Source organism: Grampus griseus (assembly GCF_964374135.1).
Source record: "Grampus griseus genome assembly, chromosome: 14".
Lineage (NCBI taxonomy): Eukaryota > Metazoa > Chordata > Mammalia > Artiodactyla > Delphinidae > Grampus > Grampus griseus.
In genome coordinates this window covers 76228659-76242915 of record NC_139008.1, presented here as the reverse complement: position 1 = coordinate 76242915, position 14257 = coordinate 76228659, and the positions used below count along the sequence as shown (strand labels likewise).

The window sequence follows — 14257 nt, the reverse complement described above, 5'->3', positions numbered from 1 at the left end:
GGTTTAATCATTAGCTTTAGGTCTCTGAACTAGGAATTGGTAGCGTTGGGATTTGAACCTGGGGTCTGTCTGTCTTAAAAACCTAGAGTCTTAACAACTATACTCTATGCCAGGGATTGACACACTAGGGCCTATGGGCCAAATCCAGCCCACTGCTTTTTTTAAAAAAAATAAAGGTTTATTGGAACACAGCCGTGCCCATTTCTTTACATGTTGTCTGTGGTGCTGTCACAGTACAGCAGCAGAGTTGAGTGTATGGTTGTAACTGAGACCATATGGCCCTTATAGACCACGTTTCCCAGTTGCCTTCTTTTCTCTGGAGCCTGTGTGTAGCTTGGCTGTGAAATAAAGAGTATCCATATGTCACGCCCCCTACAGGAGGGACAATGGATTCACATCTGCAAAGTTGCTGGTGGGATTTTCTTATTTATTTATTTATTTATTTATGGCTGCGTTGGGTCTTCGTTGCTGTGCGCGGGCTTTCTCTAGTTGTGGGCAGCGGAGGCTACTCTTCGTTGCGGTGTGCAGGCTTCTCATTGCGGTGGCTTCTCTTGTTAGAGAGCACGGGCTCTAGGCACGCGGGCTTCAGTAGTCGTGTCATAAGGGCTCAGTGGTTGTGGCTCGCGGGCTCTAGAGCGCAGGCTCAGTAGTTGTGGCGCATGGGCTTAGTTGCTCTGCGGTATGTGGGATTTTCCCGGGCCAGGGATGGAACCCACGTCCCCTGCATTGGCAGGCGGATTCTTAACCACTGCGCCACCAGGGAAGCCCTGCTGGTGGGATTTTCAGGGAAGGGCCACAGAGCATTTGATGGTTCCCTCTGCTTAGGATCAAAGGTGAGGCCTGAGCTTCCCTGGTGGCGCAGTGGTTGAGAGTCCGCCTGCCGATGCAGGGGACACGGGTTCGTGCCCTGGTCCAGGAAGATCCCACGTGCCGCGGAGCGGCTGGGCCCGTGAGCCATGGCCGCTGAGCCTGCGCGTCCGGAGCCTGTGCTCCGCAGCAGGAGAGGCCACGACAGTGAGAGGCCCGCATACCACAAAAAAAAAAAAAAAAGGTGAGGCCTGAGGTCAGGGCCTTGTCTGGGGCCTCCATGGAGGCAAGTGGAGCCACGGGCCTCTGCCTTTAAGTTCAAAGTCTTTGCTCCTGCAGGCTGCTGTCCACCATCACGGAGCCCACCTCGGGTGGGTCCTGCGATCCGCCCTTGGCCGAGGAGGCCTCATCCCCCCAGCTGGTCAGCGAAGAGACCGAGATGGACAGGACCGACCACGGGGGCAGCAAGAAAGTGTGCTTCAAGGTGTCAGAGGACGATCAGGAGGACTCGGGCCATGACACCATGAGCTACCGGGACTCCTACAGGTGGGGGCAAGCGGGGCTCTCGTGGGGTTTGCTGTGAATGGCCAGTGGCACAGTTGAGGCCTCCGCTGTGGGAAAGTCAGAATCAGAGGACATTTCCCAGGAAGCAGTGGGACGGGGCGCTGTCGCCTAGCCATGTGGTCCTGGGGGGTTAGGCCGCGCCCCACAGCACACCCCAGATGCCCCCTTCAGCTCCCCGTCCCCTGGTGGACACCACCCATCCTTTCTGCCTTGGTTCCACTCCGCACACGTTGATGGAATGTGGTCCAAGGAAAAGTCAAGATCTGCAGTGTGTTTTAAAATCAACGTTAAGACCTCTGGTTTTTGCAACAAACACTATTTTTACTTGATCCAGGGAGTAAGACCATTTTTTCCCCTGCTGATTCAGAGGATCTGAATTGTTTTCTCCTGGTTAAGTTAATTATTAACAAGATCAGGGAAGTTTGAATTAGTGGGTTAAATAGACTGAAACCCCAATTTCCTGTAATAAACCATAGAGTGAGTGAATGGAATTCCTTACCACAAATAAACAAGCACCATAGCCTCCAGTGAAAGGTTACATAACATCTGACCATTGTGGTTAAAGCAGAGTCTTGGAGGGCACTTCAGTTGTTCGTGGGCAAAATACAGAACTGATAGAATTTGGCAAGAAAGGCTTTGGTCCCCATCCTTCCAGCTTTTATATCCTTTCAGTCTTCAAGGGACCAGATTGGTCGGTGTTTCTTGGTGTCTGTATTACGAAATGGTCTGGCTGACTGGGTACGGTGTGTTCCTGGAGCCTCTTGTCCACAGACCAAGATCTCTCCATCTCTCTGGGTTTCCATCCTGACATTTTTGGGTCCTCCGATTTTTCCTTTAATTGTCAGAAAGGTGAAGGAAAGAATTTCAGGGTTGTGGTTTTTAATTCCCCATGCCTTCTGACTTCCTGGGATACAAGCCAAGCAAACACAGTCCTTGTTCTTAGGAGGTTTCTAGCCAGGCTGGGGAGACAAAATATGGAACCATGTGGCCAAGTGTGGTGAATGCAGGTGTGTCCAGGGACAAGGCTGTCCCACGAAGACAGTGACAGGAGTTACACCCAAACGAAAATGATTCATTATCCACCTACCACTTCTGTACTGAGGCCTGGAAATGTTTCCCCAGCGTCAGACCTAGAAAACGCACCAGGACAACCCTGCCCGTCTATGGCTCTGGCGCTTGGCCCACAGTGCCTTCTCTGGGCCAATCGTCCACCCAAGGGTTTTGTCTACACTCCAGAAAGTGGGTTCCGGGTGCTGGGACCAGAGGCTGTGAGTGGGAGGGTGACTCATGCCTTTGTCTCTGCTGCTTTGCAGTGAGTGTAACAGTAATCGGGACTCCGTCCTGTCTTACACCAGCGTGAGAAGTAACAGCTCCTACCTGGGCAGCGACGAGATGGGGTCTGGTGAGTGCAGAGGCTCGTGCTCCAGGAGAAGGGTCCCCCAGCGCGACTCTGTTTTGTTTATTTTTATTTTGTTATGCTTCACTCCATGTTATATTGTCTTCTATTACTTTGCATGGTGTGGTAGTGGTTTTCCTTCAGTCCTTTAGCAAACATTTATCGCACACCAGTTATTTGCTGGGACCACGGCAGTGAATGAAAAGACAAAGATCCCAGCCCTCACGTTCTCCGTGAACGCCACGGACACGGGACAAATAAAAACATACACGATGCAGTTACATGTTGTGGTGAGGGCTCCAACGTTACTAAAATAGGGCGACCTGATGGTTTCCGTGAATGATGCATGCTCAAACCAAAAATTCAAATGACACAGGAAAGTTCAAAAGAAGTATGTGGAAATAAGTCAGAATCTCAACCTCTCCCCCAGAAATGACTATTGATTATATTTGGGGATTGCTGGTGAACATGTATTTCTGCACAGATGTGGAGAAATGTGGGTGGACGGCTGGAGGGACAGACAGACATAAATAAGATTTTATAAATTAGATTCTATGTTACTTGGAATTTTTACTGAAAGACTGAAATTCGTTTTTATTTTAGTTTTATTGATTTCAGCCTTTAAAAATTTTATTTTGTGAATAAGACAGACATCCACATGGTTCATAATTCAAAAGGCATGAGAGGGTGGGTAGTGACAAACCTCCCTCCCACCCTTGTTACCCGGCCTCCCGGTTCCCAAGCTCCCGCTGTCACTACTGCCCTACGTGTCCTTCCAGAGGCAGTATCTGTGCATAAAAATTTAATTTAATTATACTTCAGTTTAACAGAAGAAAAAGAAGCTCACGTAAAGTCAGAGATATTTCTGAACTTTAGGTAAATATTTCATCACATAAGATATTCAGCTGCAAAAACTATCCCTGGGGAGGTTTTAGGAAGGCACTCACATGTGGCAGCTGATTTAAATGCAATGGCTGGGGGATGAATCAGGAGACTGGGATCCAGTTCCTTATATCTGACTTTCTGTCTCCTCGTCTGCAGAGTGAAAACTAATAACATTGACTTACAATTGCGTAATGTTTTAGTTCCTGTTGCCCATTTTGCAGATGAAGAAACCGAGGTGCAGAGAGGTCAAGTGGCTTGTGCAGTGTCACACAGCCAGGACCTGGGTCTATCAGACTCCAAGTCCACTGTGGGTTTTGGAGCTCTGTAGCTACATTGCTTTCTTGAGAAAGAGGCTGGGAAGGTGTGAGATGGGGCAGGAATAGTTGATGGCTGCGGTTTCTTCCTTCTGCAAGGGGACGAGCTGCCCTGTGACATGAGGATCCCGTCGGACAAGCAGGACAAGCTTCATGGCTGCCTGGAGCACCTCTTTAACCAGGTAGGACCTTTGTCCCAACCCCGGCCTGACCTTGAGTTCTTCCCATCACCCCTGGTAAGAACCCATAAGCCAGGAGCCGGGGCAGGGGCTATGAGTAATGGGTCCCTGCAACTTGGAGGGCCCTGTGGGCCAAACTAACCCAGAGCTTCCCGCCACCCAGGTGGACTCCATCCATGCACTCCTCAAGGGGCCCGTCATGAGCAGAGCTTTTGAAGAGACCAGACATTTCCCCATGGACCACAGCTTACAAGGTGAGCAGAGAAGAGTCCCCAGGCAGGGCGAGGGATGACATCCAGCATCCGTCAGGGAGACGGGCTGCAATGGGTGACGTGTGCTGGACAGGCGTCAGGCCACCTGGGCCACGTTCTCAGCTTTGCCCCTCACCTGTTGAATGGCCGTGGGTCAGTCCAGGGGCAGTCAGCAGATCCAGCCCATGGCCTGTTTTCGTACAGACTGTGAGCTCAGAATGACCTTTCATTAATAATGGATTGTTAAAACGGAACGAAAGAAAGAAAGAATATGTGACAGAGACTGAATGCCCTGCAAAGCCTAAATCAGTTCCTATCTGACTCTTCACAGAAAAAGTGTGTGGACCGCTGGGCTGGTCCCTGAGCCTTTCTGGGCCTCCATCTGCCTGTTTATAACATGAGGGGAAGGACTGGAGCACGATTTGCCAAACCTCAGACACCCCACCCACAGCCCCTTCATCGTTTTAGACATATTCATAGAATCTGCCAACATCTTTACATTTTTTAAACCATATTCATTTGCTGCCCATATTATTGATAGATCAAACTGTCTCCCTTTAAAAAATTCAGTTTTGAAAGGACCTTATTTAACTCCCCGTAAATGGAAAATCACTATAAAATGTCATAAAATAATGATAAATCCAATGGAAACAGCAACAAAAAATGTCATTGTACTGTAGTTAGGCACTGTTGCCTGCCCAGAACTCTTTGTTCATTATTCCTGAGGGGGATTAGTGAGTTAAAGAAGTGTTAAGGACTTACCAGCACCAAACTGAGACCTTCTTCTTGAAATGATTGAGAGAAAAAGATTGACTTTTATGTCCCTCTATTTACTTCTCCTCCCATTTACCCATCCACCCACCTATTTAATCTCTCCACCCATCTGTCCATCCATCCATCCATCCATCATCCATCCATCCATTCATTCATCTATCCATCCATCCATCCACCCATCCACCCATCCACCTACCCACTCATCCACCCATCTGTCTACTCCATGCATCCATGCATTCATACATCCAGTAAATAATTTCCAAGAACCAGCTTGTGTCAGGCCTTGTGCTGGGCCCTGGGGCCCATTAGATGAAAGTGACACTGCCTCTGACCTCAAGGAGCTTCCAGTAGAGTTCAGGAGATAGGAAAAGAAACAGGCAGTTGCTCCTAAGTGAGGGTCAGAAGTGGTGAGAAGTTGGGGTGCCCTAGCTCAGCTCTCCCTCCTGCTGTCTCAGGATCATCTCTCCCTGGGATGGACCTTAGGAAGAAGAAATGTCAAACTCAGAGGAAACAAAACCACACATATCTCAGAAACCTGGGACTTTGTAGCAGGGAAGAGGCCAAAGGAGCAGGGACCTGTGTTTGCTTGTCTGGGGTCAGGTTCAAGTCCCTTTTCTGTCACTACCCTGCTGTGTGACTTGAGGCAAGTCACTTTTCCACTCTGTGCCTGGACTTCCTCCTCTGTGTAGGGAAAAGGTTACGCTAGGTTACAACTGACGTGCCAGCTCGATTGGTTGTGGCTGTGAGGAGGTAGTACCCGAGAATCCTTCCGTGACTACATCCAGGCTTAGGAGACAAGCATGCCCTGATTGATTTGTGATGTCTGCATTGGATTTGTTGTACCTGTGAGGAGTCGCGGCCTCAGACGAGCGGGAAGGAGTGCTGAGATTGATCAGCAATGTCTGCCATGAGTGTGATACTATGAATTCGTAGCACACTTACCATGTATTTGCCTTCCATGGACCAGATAGTACCCTAGAGTCCTGCCAGCATCCTTGACCTAAGATTCTGAGCTTTGGAATCTAGTGATGGTACAGAGGTCTTCGTGCCACCATTTTCCAAAGCTATCTAATTGTCCCTTTCCTGCCCTCATGTCACTTTCTGCCCCAGAGTTCAAACAGAAAGAGGAGTGTACAATTCGTGGCCGCAGCTTGATCCAGATCAGCATCCAGGAGGACCCCTGGAACCTCCCGAATTCCATCAAGACCCTGGTGGACAACATTCAGAGATACGTGGAAGGTCAGCTGGGCAGGGAAGGCTGTGATGTGGAGGTTTTGTGGCCTTTGGTTCTTGATGTGCAACGTGGAAGGATCAGGAATGGGTCCATCTCCGTGCCCCATGTCTCTCCAGGCCCAGGGAGAGGACAGGAAGAGAGAGTGTCCCTTTCTCAGCTGTGTCCTGCCCTGGGCAAGGCCCTGGGACAGTACACACTTGATCAAGGAACTGCTGATTTGGGGTGCCTGGGGCTTCCTTGCAGAGTCAGGAGGCTAAGAAGGCTGAACTTGTTGCTTCTCAGCTTCCAAAATTGTGGATGTAGTTCAGTTCCTTTTGTTTATTAACCAGGTTACAAGTTGGGGGGTGGGTGGGTCCTGATCAGACTTGGGCCGCCAGGTAATTTTTGATGCTACAGCATTAAACACGGTGAACCTGCTGCCAGCATTTCTAATCCGAGACCCCACTTGGCTGGAGATGAGTGGTGGCCACCCTCTTTAGGTGGGGGAGGGGCGCCTCCCAGTCCACACGGATCCCACCATGGCCTGTGGCCTGGGGTCTGCTTCATGCACCTTATGTTACCTGCCTGGCCCTTGGCAGCATTTGAGCCTGGGACTCCTGGGTTAGAAGGATCCCAGGCCAGGGAGACATCTGACCAGGACAGCAGGAGGTGCTTGGCCCCAGGGTCATGACCCCAGGAACAGCACCCTCTGACTTGGAAGTCTGTGTTGGCCCTGAACTGTCCTGTCTTCCAAAACTGTGACTGGTGAAGAGCATGGACTCCAGAGCCAGATGGCCGGTGCTCGAACCCCAGTTCTCCCACTTACTGGCTGTGCGACCTTAGCAAGTTCCTTGACTTCTCTGTGCTCCAGTCTCTTCATGTGTAAAATGGGTTCATAGTGTTGTTGTGAGGGATAAACGAGTCGGTACAAACAAGGCACTTAGTACAGTGCCTGGCACACAGTAAGTCCTCAGTAAGCATTTGCTGGTGTTATTACCACACCCTGCCCTGCATCTTAGTGCCTCCCGAGGACAGAATGTATCACAAGAGGGCAAATCCAAGGGCCTTTCAGATTTTTCTTTTAAGCGCCTTCTGGGCCCAAGAGCCTTTATTTGACGGAAAGAGACCAGGGTGTTAGGCCTGTGTCTGGAAGGTCTGGGCTTTGTCTACCCGTGGGCAGGGCTTGGCTGTGTAGGACGATGTGAATAAGTACCTGAGTACACGTGTGAGTGTACGTGGTCTGAGTGTGCTCCCACATGTACGTACACACGTGTGTCAGGGTGTGCCCACGCACAGGTACAAGGTGTGGGCTGGGGGCTCTGGCCCATTAGTTGGAGGGGCTGGTTTGAGTCTCTGTGTAGACAGTTGGGGTGCAGCTGACAGTTGGGGTTTCTAGAATCTGCTCAACATTCAGTCAGAGCTTGTTGAGCACGGCTCTGTGTGCCCAGAGCTTCGCTGCAAGAAGGGGTCAGGCATGTGGGCTGTGGGGAGGCCTGGCTCGACTTGCTGCTTCCGCTAACCCCTCTCAGCCCATCTCCTTCTCCTTCCAGATGGAAAGAACCAGCTTCTCCTGGCCTTGCTGAAATGCACAGGTGAGGGCTTCGAAGGGGCAGCTGTCTGTGATTTGCACACACCCAGGTGCATCCGGGAGAGGCTCCCCGGCAGCCAGTGCCCATGACCGCACCCCGGGGAAGGCCTCTTCCGCCGGCCAAGGTTGACTTTCCCCTGGTCGTCGGGGTCTGCACAGGGGGAGGTAACACCATGGCCTCTAGCCTCTCCAAGAACTACTCGGACCTCACGTCTTCCTCTTGTGTCTGGGGGACAAGTCTCAGGGCCCTGGAGCCAGGAGCACTGTCTCTTGCCACTTCCCAGGCCTGGGCTGATCTTGACGAGGACACAGGATAGAGCACCGACAATTAGGGAGGCTCTTTGCCGGTAGAGCCCTCAGCCCCAGCCTGGGGCTTCCTACCCCGAAGACAGTGGGGTGGAGGAGGGGCTGACGGGGGCCTAGGGGAATCTTGGAGGTGTTCTCTGTCCCTCCCTTCCTTCCAGAAATTCTCAGCCAAGGGGCAGCTAGAATGGGATCTGGGTCAAAATTGGTCACTGAAAACCCATTGGCGAGAGCCAGTCATCAAAAATAATCCCTTCCAGGGCTTCCCTGGTGGCGCAAGTGGTTGAGAGCCCGCCTGCCGATGCAGGAGACACGGGTTCGTGCCCTGGTCCGGGAAGATCCCACATGCCGCGGAGCGGCTGGGCCCGTGAGCCATGGCTGCCGAGCCTGTGCGTCCGGAGCCTGTGCTCCGCAACGGGAGAGGCCACAACAGTGACAGGCCTGCGTACCGCAAAAATAAAAACAAAAAACAAACAAACAAACAAAAATAATCCCTTCCAGGGAATTCCCTGGTGGTCCGGTGGTTAGGACTCGGTGCTTTCACTGCTGGGGCCCGGGTTCGATCCCTGGTCAGGGAACTAAGATCCCGAAAGCTGCGTGGCACAGCCAAAAGAAAAGAAAAAAATCCCTTCCAGGATATTAGGACCCTGAATGACTGATTGTCCCAAATTGGCCAGTTCTGTAAATCACATCACAAGCAGGGGGCAAGGAAGTGGTGGTGGGGGATGATAAGAAGAAGGCATACTTCTCAAAAATAGAGAAAATGGTAAACTGCATTTCTTAAAACATGGAGCCGGCATCATCACTCTCAATCAATGCTGAGAAATTTGCTAATAAATGAACAGCTGAGGGTAAGGGTTTGGGGAAAGCCCTTGGAAAATCACAAGTTGTTTTGTTGTTTTACGTAGGCAGATGGGTCATTGAGAGGGCCGAGTTTTTCCACGGATTGGCTTGGCTTTTGGAGAATTGAGTTTTATGGAGTTGCCTTTGGTGCCTGGGATGAATGAATTCTGTCTGCCAGTTGGCCCCGGATGGGTGGTCATGTTGGGGAGAGGAGGCTGGTCCCGGGCCCCGGGTTGTGGGATACAGGCCTGCTGATGGCACAGGAGCCCCCTGCCCAGCGCGGCCCCATCCCCTCTGTCCACAGACACGGAGCTGCAGCTGCGGAGGGACAGCATCTTCTGCCAGGCACTGGTGGCTGCCGTGTGCACCTTCTCCGAGCAGCTGCTGGCGGCCCTGAGCTACCGCTACAACAACAATGGCGAGTACGAGGAGAGCAGCCGGGACGCCAGCCGCAAGTGGCTGGAGCAGGTGGCGGCCACTGGCGTCCTCCTGCACTGCCAGTCCCTGCTCTCGCCGGCTGCGGTGAGTGAGGGGCGGGGGAGGTCTTGCTCAGGCTGTCACTCACCCCGTTCATTTATTCAGCGGCTGTTTATCGAGCACCTACTATGTGTCACTGTTACAGGCACTGGGGACCCAGCAGTGGACAAAACAGAGAGCTCATTTACTCAGGGACCTTATACCCTGATTTTGGGGAGATAGACATAAACAACTAAGGACCAGGGATGGTACAGACCAGTGGTTCTCACCAGGGCAGTTTTGCCTCCAGGGTACACTTGGCAAACTCTGGAGACATTTTTGGTTGTCACAACTGAGGGAAGAGGAAGTACTACTGGCATCTGGTGTGTAGAGGCCAGGGAGGCTGCTGAACCTCCTACAACACACAGAATGCTCACCCCCGTGCCCACCCCCCGGCAGAGAATTATCTGGCCCCAAGTGTCAGTAGTGCTGCAGTTGAGAAACCCTCATTTATAGTGTTAAGGGCTAAGGGGAAGGTCTGGGGTGGTGGCAGTTGAAAGTTTTGATAAGGCAGCCACTGAGGGCCTCAGTGAGAGGTGACATCTGACCTAAGAACCGAAGGAGGGGAGGGGGTGAGCCATGAGGACACTGGGGAGGAGCCCTCCAGGCAGAGAGAACAGCAGGTGCAAAGGTCCTGAGGCAGGAGGATGCACGCAGTGTTTGAGATACAACGAGGTACCCAGTGCGGCTGGAATAGAGTGCGTGAGCCCGGGGAAGGTGGGGGAGGTGAGTCCTGAGAATTAACTGCGGTCTGACTGTTCGGGGTCTTGCAGGCTGTTGTAGGACTTTGGCTGTTACTCTGAGTGGGTGGCAGTCAGGGGAGGGTTTTGAGGAGAGGAGGGACAGGATCTGACTTTGATACTTAAAGGATCACCCAGGCTGCGGGGTGGGGAAGAGTGTAGAGGGGCAAGGGCAGAAACTGGGAGACCAGTGAGCAGGCTTTTGTGGTAATCCAGGTGAACTTTGTTGATGCAAATAGCACCTTGTTTAGTCCTTGCAGTGGCCCCCAGATAGGTCCTTTCACCACCCACTTTTTAAGGATGAGAACACTGAGGCCCAGGGAACCTGTGTGAACCTGGGAGTCTGACTCTAGACCTGGTTCCCCCAGACTGCCCTGCCTTCTCCACATCTCTTTTATCTCTGAGTGCCCTGTCCATCCACTCGCAGGGCTCAGAATCAGGGTGGGTCCCTCTACCAGCTCCGGGAGGAGGCAGAGCCAATGACTCAGCATTTCAGGGTACTGGTACCCAGAGCCAATGCCCCCCCAGAAATCCAGCCGGCAGCAGCACTTGCTCTGTGCTGTTTGCCCCTCCACCCGTGTGCCCAGGCCTGAGCTCCCCACACCTTGCAGCCCTGAGCCTCCTAGACATTTTCCCAGGCCAGACAGGAAGCCACAGCTGCGGCGGTTTGGAAAAGAGTGGCCGTGGTGCGCCCTCTGCTGGCCGATATTGCAGACGGGTGCCTGCCTGGTGGGAGACACCCTCTCATTGGTTTCTGGAACTGAGCACCCAGCCCTCACTTTCTTCTTCTCTGATGAGGACACTGGGACCCAGTGTGTTAATTCAGCAGTTGCCAGGATATGCAGGCTCTGAGCTGGGTGCTGCATTGGAATGGTTCAGTGGGATTGGTGGGTTGACCCGGGTAAGAGGACCACCCAGCATGATAGAGCAGAGATGGGCTCTGACCTGGGAGGTGCAGGACAGGCCTGGAGCAAACACGATCTCACGTCCAGCCCCAGAGAGACCTGCGCAAGACCTCATGCCTGGTAGCGCCACAGCCTGGTGTGTCAACTAGAGTTGAATCACAGCATCTTGAAGTGAAACCTGGGGCAGGGGTGGCACCTGTGACGCCTCCACTCTGTCTTGCTCTTGCAGAAAGAGGAACGGACCATGTTGGAGGACATCTGGGTGACCCTGTCGGAGCTGGACAACGTCACCTTCTCCTTCAAGCAGCTGGACGAGAACTACGTGGCCAGTGAGTGATTCCTCCTACCCCCACCGTGAGAGTCGGGGTTCTGGAGTGGAAGGGACTGCTCTGGGGTCACCCTGTCCCTCCCCCTGCCACCAGGCTAGCTGCCTAAAGTTGACCCAGGACCCAGTGCTTTCAAACCTCACGCTCCCAGCATACAGGGAAGGAGAAGGTCTCTTTTTTTTTATAAACCCAGCCGTCTCCAAGAGCGCTTAAGAGGGAAAAACAGCCAGTACCCAGTTCTTATTAAAACTCCTAGAGATAACCTTCGGTGGGATGAAGACGTGTTAAGGTTTTCTAAGCACTTACACCATAATTTTCTTCTTTCCTTTCTTTCTCCCTCCCTCCCACCCATCTTTCCACTCGCCTACCCACTCATCCACTCATTCATCTACTCATCCATCCACCCATCCATTTATCCATCCATCCATCCATCCATCCATCACCCATCCACCCACACACTCATCCATCTATCCACATACCCATAATTTCGAGCACATGATACGTGTCGGGCTCAGTTTTAGGTTCTGGGCCACAGTGGAGAGATATACGGCCATGGTTTCTGCCCTCCTGGAGCTCACATTGTGGTCCAGTGGGTCTCAGCCCTGGCTGCCCTGGGATCGCCCAGGGAGCTTTTCAGATACTGATGCCTCAGTCCCAGCCCCAGCCCTGGTGATTTGGATTCAGCCTGTGGGGTGGATCCTGGGCCTTGGGATTCAAGATAAGCTTTCCAGGTGGCTTTGATGTATAGCCAGGACCGAGAATCACTGCGCTCCGTTCTAGAGCCATGGTTCTCTGAGTGTGATCCCTGGACCAGCGGCACCTGGAAGCTTGTTAGCCTAATTCCCAGGCCCCATCCCAGACCTGCTGAATCCCAGACTGGAAGCAGAGCCCAGAAATGTGTGTCAGCAAGCCCTCCCGGTGATTTGGAAGCATGCCAGTTTGAGAACCCCTGCTTTTCTTGTTGTTGTTTTTTATTATCACCTCCCTGAGGAGCTTGTTGAGACAATTTTTTCCTAATCACCCACACCCCCATGAAATCTTTATATCATGGATATGCTATATCTCTGTTATGTACTATATGTATATATGTGCTTTACATATAAAAAGAGTTAAGTTTTTTTTTTTTTTGCCTTTGCCCCCAAAACCAATTTTTACCTCCTTGGAGGTGATATCACCCTGTTGAGAATGTGTAAACTGGAGTCTAGAAGCACAGTGGGTTTCATTTCAGGTACCAATTGGAATTGGTTGGCAGTGCCTGTCTGTAGGCCAGCTTGGGCCCAGGGAGAATTAGCCATCAATTAGTGATGTCTGCTGTGGGTGCAGGATGGGGTGTTGGTGCCACCCCTGCCACAAGCTCTTTGCTGTGGGTGTAAATAAGATGCAGGTGCTGTTTGAGGGTAGCTTTTGCCAGGTAGAGGCCCTGGGCTACCAGGTGAGGGGTAGAAGGAGCATTGGTGAGGCTCTGAAGATAAACAGGGACAGCTCCGCAGCTGGGCAGAATCAATGTCAGGTGTAAGAATTAAGCAGTAGAAACTGGGACCTGTCAAGGGAGGTGAAAAGGGAGGTCAGAGGTTGCTCCTCTGAGTAGTAGGGGGACGGGGCTATCTGAGGTGCCCCGAGACTGTGGGAGGGCAGGAAGGTCTGAAGCCGCGACTCTGGGGTGGGCAGACAGGGAGGTCCTGGGACATCACAGTGGCGACCTGAAGGAGGTCTGTAGCTGCCCTTGCAGAGGTGGGGCGGGGCCCCTCCGGCCTTGACGGTGAGCCCTCTGCCCCACCACGTCCCCCACCAGACACCAACGTCTTCTACCACATCGAGGGCAGCCGGCAGGCACTGAAGGTCATCTTCTACCTGGATAGCTATCACTTCTCCAAGCTGCCCTCCCGCCTGGAGAGCGGGGCCAGTCTAAGGCTGCACACCGTGCTCTTCACGAAAGGTGAGCCGCGGGGACGGGCTGAGTGGGGCCCACTGGGGATGGCCGTGCACACCGGGAGCCAAGCACCTGCCCTCGCTCTTCTTCCTTCACAGCTCTGGAGAACATGGAGGTGCCGCCTCCTCCAGGCAGCCAGACGGTGGAAGATTTGCAGCAGGAGATCAATGCCCAGTCCCTGGAGAAGGTTCAGCAGTATTACCGCAAACTCAGGTATCTGCATGGGCTACATGATGGAGGCAGGATTCGGAACACTGTCACGGGGAGTGAGCATTAGCGTGTAAGGCACCGGACGGGCCCCCAATGCGGGGGCGGGCAATGCCCTTTCTTGAGCATCTACTGTGCGCCAGGCCCTCTGCCTACACGAGCTCATCAGATTCTCCCAGCAGTCACTGGCAGCCATTCTAACCCACTTTGAAGATGAGGAAACTGATGTCCAGAGAGCACACCCAGCTTGCCCAAGTCACGCAGCTAGGCTGGGTCTGCCTGGCTTCAAAGCAGGTCCTTCCATCTCGGGGGAGATGCCTGTTTCACTCTGCATGGGGGTGGGAGCCGGGACAGGGGCCCTGGGGTTCTTGAGCCTGTGAGTGAGGGACATGACTCCAGAGCCTCGGCCCTGCTCAGGGGAGACCCCCAGAGAGAAGAAAGAGTAGGGGTCACATCCGCCAGGAGGAAGCCTGGCGCCCAAGGAGGCAGCTCCCACTACTGCTGCCCCCATCCCAG

The 14257-nt window shown here is 52.8% G+C and overlaps 1 protein-coding gene across 1 annotated transcript in view; it reads left to right on the top strand.

The window, feature by feature from the left end:
* The window catches only part of PREX1 (phosphatidylinositol-3,4,5-trisphosphate dependent Rac exchange factor 1), a 76757-nt gene that overhangs the window by 55470 nt on the left and 7030 nt on the right, over positions 1-14257 (top strand). Inside the window, exons 21-30 of the mRNA XM_082670845.1 lie at positions 1147-1353; positions 2685-2773; positions 4066-4148; positions 4309-4399; positions 6281-6409; positions 7934-7975; positions 9422-9639; positions 11508-11607; positions 13397-13540; positions 13633-13747. Coding sequence (XP_082526971.1) covers positions 1147-1353; positions 2685-2773; positions 4066-4148; positions 4309-4399; positions 6281-6409; positions 7934-7975; positions 9422-9639; positions 11508-11607; positions 13397-13540; positions 13633-13747 — 1218 coding nt within the window. The remainder of the gene's footprint in view (positions 1-1146; positions 1354-2684; positions 2774-4065; positions 4149-4308; positions 4400-6280; positions 6410-7933; positions 7976-9421; positions 9640-11507; positions 11608-13396; positions 13541-13632; positions 13748-14257) is intronic.